This window comes from Benincasa hispida, chromosome 4 (genome assembly GCF_027475165.1).
Source record: "Benincasa hispida cultivar pf3 chromosome 4, pf3_genome.v1.1, whole genome shotgun sequence".
In the NCBI taxonomy this organism is placed as follows: Eukaryota; Viridiplantae; Streptophyta; class Magnoliopsida; order Cucurbitales; family Cucurbitaceae; genus Benincasa; species Benincasa hispida.
Window position 1 is genome coordinate 33,981,388 of NC_143481.1, and position 5,260 is coordinate 33,986,647.

General features: G+C 30.8%; 1 protein-coding gene across 1 annotated transcript; it reads right to left on the reverse strand.

Moving 5' to 3' along the window:
• Window positions 1-487: 487 nt before the first annotated feature.
• On the reverse strand, window positions 488-4,423 carry LOC120074945 (phenylalanine ammonia-lyase G1-like). Its single transcript, XM_039028055.2, has 2 exons — window positions 3,907-4,423; window positions 488-2,377 (listed from the first exon to the last, which is right to left on the reverse strand). The coding sequence occupies exons 1-2, from the start codon at window positions 4,296-4,298 to the stop codon at window positions 628-630; spliced, it is 2,142 nt and encodes a 713-aa protein (XP_038883983.1). The 5' UTR covers window positions 4,299-4,423; the 3' UTR covers window positions 488-627.
• Between the last annotated feature and the right edge of the window lie 837 nt (window positions 4,424-5,260).

Sequence of the window (5,260 nt, forward strand, 5' to 3'; positions counted from 1 at the left end):
CATACTTTCAAGAAGCGGTTCTCATAAACCGGATCATTGCTAGAGTCATAACAAAGAAAATCTCATGGAATTGGAAGAATTCAAGAAGGACATGACTAGTTTTAAGAGGAGATTTTACTGCAATTGTGGATCGACAAAGGTATGTTGCTTAACCCTTTTCTTGATTATTTATATTTTTAATTGTTTCAAGAATCAAAGAACGATCATGCACTTCTGTCGGGATTCAATTCCCTTCAATAACATATCTTAAATGTCACGTAATATAATTATAAATTGTTGACACACAGTTAACTAAATTGAAACTGATTAAATTATAAGAATTGAATTGGAAAAAGAAATTCAGAACATTGGGAATCAAAACATATTTTTAGTCTTTATGAAACAATCCTTAATTATTTTATGAAAGGATTGTGTTTTTTTGTTCAATCGAGTATTTTTAAATTATCAATCTTTTTGCTTGAAAAATTTGAGTGGGATAAAGAGAATATGAGTCAAAATTCAATACATATCTACTAATGTCTAATACATTATTAGGCATAAGAAATTTTAAATGTACACATTGAAAAATTAATGGTTTTTAAAAGGTAATGTGTGTCCCCATACAGATATGACAGAAAATAACACACTCTAACTAAGAGGAAGTGGTGCACCATTCCAATCCTTCAAACACTCAAGCATTGGATCTATCAATTTTCCAGTAGAAATGGCTGAAAAAACCACATCGAATTCTTCTCCAGGCGATACATTCTTCTCACCAGTCAACAATCGAGTCCCCAATGTTTCTCTAACAAACTTGTACAATGGATAGGATCTACATTCTTTAATTTGGTTGTCAATGGCAGGACTCCCTTTTTCCACTTCTATTCTTGCATTTTCCACTTCTTTAGGTAAAAGTGCTTTTAATTCATCTTCAAAAGCTGTAATCTTTTGAAAGATTGAAGCACTTGGGTTGCTTTCTTTTTCACCAATTTTTAGGGCATGATCCACCAACACTTGTCTTAGCTTTTGCATCAATGGATATGATGCACTACAAGTGTCATCGATGTAGGCAAAAATATGTTCTCTATCCACGACTTGAAGCAAATCTTTTTCACTATACCTAATTGGATGGAGATCGCCATTAAAGTGAAACACAAGGATCTTTTTTGCCACTTGGCTGATAATATTTTTTACTGTTTTCTTTAAATTCTCCTCCATATGTCTTAAATCAATAGCTTGGCACAATGCCACCAAGTAAGTTGTGGACATAAGCTTCAAAATCTCAATAGCCTCAGCTGTCTTTCTCGATGATATCAACCCCAATGAATTTATGTCTTGATTATGTTGTTCGGCGCTTTGGACATGATTGGTTACTGGATTTGCTAAGTATTGAAGCTCGGAGCAATATGAAGCCATTGCAATCTCAGCACCTTTAAAACCGTAATCCAAACTTGGGTTTCTACTAGCAGAGAGATTTGAAGGCAACCCATTATTGTAAAAGTCATTCACAAGTTCTGAAAATTGTGCAAACATGAGTTTACCAATAGAAGCAATAGCTAAACGAGTGTTATCCATGGAGACACCAATGGGAGTGCCTTGGAAATTCCCTCCATGCAAAGCCTTGTTTCTCGACACGTCAATCAATGGGTTATCGTTCACTGAATTAATCTCACGTTCAATCATTTTGGTGGAGTATCTAATGACTTCAATTTGAGGACCGAGCCATTGTGGAGATGTTCTAAGAGCATATCGATCTTGTTTAGGTTTTTGAAGTGGGTCAATTTCGTGTAATTTCTTAGCAGTCTTGACGTAAGAACTCCCATCTAATATATGTTCCATAATTGCAGCCGCTTCAATCTGACCAGGATGGTGCTTTAACTTATGAGTCAAATGATCTGTAAACTCAGGTTTTCCTTGCATAACTTCAACAAAAATTGCTGACAAGATCTCAGAAAAGATAACAAGAAAGTTAGCTTCAAATAGAACCATAGAAGCCAAGCCTGACCCAACTGCAGTGCCATTGACAAGAGCAAGGCCTTCTTTAGGCTGCAAGCTAAAGAAGCCACCACCAATCTCAGCTAGATGAAATGCCTCAATTGGGTTAAGAGATTCACCATTGGGCCCAATCGCCTTAGAATTAGGCCTACCAATCAAAAGTCCAGCAATGTATGAGAGAGGAACTAGGTCACCAGAAGCTGTGATGGTGCCTCTAAGAGGGAGACATGGAGTTATATTGTGGTTGAGTAATTTGGCTATGGCTTCCAAAATTTCAAACCTAATGCCAGAATAGCCTTGCAAAAGTGTGTTGATTCTCACCACCATGGCAGCCCTAGTGGCTTGTTGTGGTAATGTATGGCAAGAATTTAGATCATTTCCAAAGATTCCAGCATTTAAGAATCTGTTCCACATAAAATTAAATCACCCAAAATTAATTAAAGTTAGTAATATGTTGATTTAGTTATATTTTTTTTAACATTCATGAACTTATTGGAACGATATTGAAAATTTATACATCTTAGACGTCTTACCAATTAAATATAACTATACAAAAATTTAAGGACCAATAACTTGACCAACCAAAAGCCAACTTTTTACCTTTTCTGAAAAGAAGGGAAAATTAAGAAAAACAAATCATATTATTTTTGTGCAAGTTTGAGTAAATTATAGAAATTGTTAATCTAGGAATAAGTAATGGTAAGAACATTTGTTGGTTGAAAATGACTTGTAACCCTTTTTAGCTGCTCTTGTATAGAAAAGATAACATTTATTTCATTAATGATTTATGTGTTAAAAAATCTGTAAAAATAAAAGTAATTGTTAATCTTTTTTCTTTCTTTTAGACTATGATTTTCATTTTTAAAAGAGTCGAAACGACAATATTTATTTCTATTTTTTTATTGGCTAACAATGAAGTATTATCCATTTAAATATATTTAATGAAAAAGTATACAAGTGATTGTTTAGTTAGACAATTGAATATTATTGTCTAATTCCTTAAAAAATAAAGTTTTAACCACTTGTGATGGCCATATTGATTAATTACATAACAAAAAAAAAAAAAAAATCAAATAACGAAACCAAATTCATTCAAGAAGTAATAATATTCCACCAAAAGATGTTGCAAATAGTTCAAAATTATTCATAAAATTTGCTCTGTGTTTCTTCATCATCAATAACAACCTATACCAATTTTGTATTTCGTTTAAGGTCTAAATTTTCTATTAAAAAAAAAGTTGGTTTAAATCTTATTTTTTTATATTGGGCTTTGGTATTTATGTTAGTTTATTCTTTAAAATTTGCAGACATTCAATTTTAGTTATGTTTAGATTAATAGGTATTTGAATATACATGTGATACATAAAGAAGTGTTATTATTATATGATTAATTAAAATATAAATTATCAACATGAGCATAATGTAATTGACACGGTGCATGTAGACTCAATCAAAAAGTTAGATATTTAAATTTCTTACTCGATAGAATTAAATTTAAAAAATCATAAAAATTTAAATAAAAAAATCATAAAAAGTAAATCTTTTTAATGCAAAATTATTATAGACTAAAACAACTAATAAACTAAAACAAAACATTAAAAAATTAGATATGAACCCAAAAAAAAAAAAAAAAACAAGAGATTTAAAGGAAATTAAAATCACATCTACAATGATTATTCATTTTCAATTTACTTGAAAATTATTCATTATAAAACATGGGTATAACATTTGCAAAAAATAAAAGTTCAACAAGGTCAACTTCAAACTATCATAATCTCTAAGATAATAATTGATGTCTTGTCCATAGACACGTAAAGATTTATTGTCACATTGAAGTTAAAGGGTGAGAATTAAAACCGTTCCTGAGGAAAATTATCAATATTTTAACTATTTAATTCATATTTAATCCATAATTAAGATAGAGAAATTCACCTAATGAGCTCTTTCTGAAGGGTTTCTCCTTGGTCAGTCCTACGATGCGATGTAGAACCAAAACCAGTCGTAACACCATAACTATCTGTTCCATTAGTTATGCTCTTAAAAACCCACCTACTACTTGCCTCCACAGCAGGACGAGCCTCCTCAGAAAGCTCTACCATGACATCAGAGCCACGAGCAGCAATGGCAGCAACATGTGCTATCGTGAGGCTCTCGCCCCCAAGTTGCACAATTGGGCGACGAAATTCTACCACCATACGTTTAAACTCCTCTAAATGACTTCCTTCGAGCCCTCCCGCTGCGTCGTTCCAATACGCCGCCACGCCTCCACATAAAGAGGGGTTCTTCGCCCATCCAAGGTTGCCATTTTCCTGTTGGGATCCCATTGTTTTCTCCAAACTCAGAAGTCAAAACCAAGGAGGAGAAGACTTTAGAGAATTTGATTTTTTTTTCTTTTAAATATATATATTTGTATATGGAAGCGAAAGTTTAAATGATAGGAACTTCGCTTAATTTTGGATCAATGAAATTGGGTTATATATACATAAACAAAATGTGGGTAGGTAGGCCGATGGGTTAGTTGAAAGCTCTTGCTAGCCGTTGGATCTTTTTCTAGAGATCTTGACACGTGGCTTTTGCACTATTTCATACGCTCCATAAGACGGGTTTGGTTGGTAAAGTTTAGTGGGTCCCACTTTAGCAACGTGATCGCTTTATCCATCGGGCTTCAATATATTTAATATTAATTTGGTTATCGAATAATATATATATATATATATATATGTTTATAGTTTTTTTTTTTCGAGTTGATTTATTCAATTTTAATATGTATTCTTAATAAATCTTAAATTTTTTTTTTTTTTAACAATTTTGCTGTTAATTTTTTTTATAAAAAAAACAAGTTTTTAGTTTGAATTAACATTTTTATTATAGATTTTAGAAACAAATTCATATATTATATTTATTTACATGCAAAAAATTGTTATTATTATTTAACTAGTTTTTTATTTTAAAAAAACAAAAAATAAAATTTAGGATTTATTAAAGGTACGTTGAAATTGAATATATAAAAAATATATAAATTAAAATTAAACAAATTCTAAATTAATACAAAAATTGTACTTCAACTTTTTTTAAATAGCTTTAACCCTTTTTAAATTTAGGTTAAGATTTCAACAATGTTTTAATAAAGTATAAATAAACTATCAAGTAGTTTGAAACTTTGAATTAAAATTATATAAAAGATTAATATGTATGATTTTCAATGATCTTACCTGTATGAAGTAAGTTAGGGATAAGAATATTTAACCAATGTAATTTAATGAATGAAACACATATTGTCATTTAA

What these genes read in the sequence shown, in the direction of transcription:
- LOC120074945 (XM_039028055.2), bottom strand. Translation starts at nt 4,298, where the DNA reads ATGGGATCCCAACAGGAAAATGGCAACCTTGGATGGGCGAAGAACCCC. An exon ending in CTTCAGAAAGAGCTCATTAG is followed by an intron (nt 2,378 to 3,906) that starts GTGAATTTCTCT and finishes TATGTGGAACAG; the next exon opens with ATTCTTAAATGCTGGAATCT.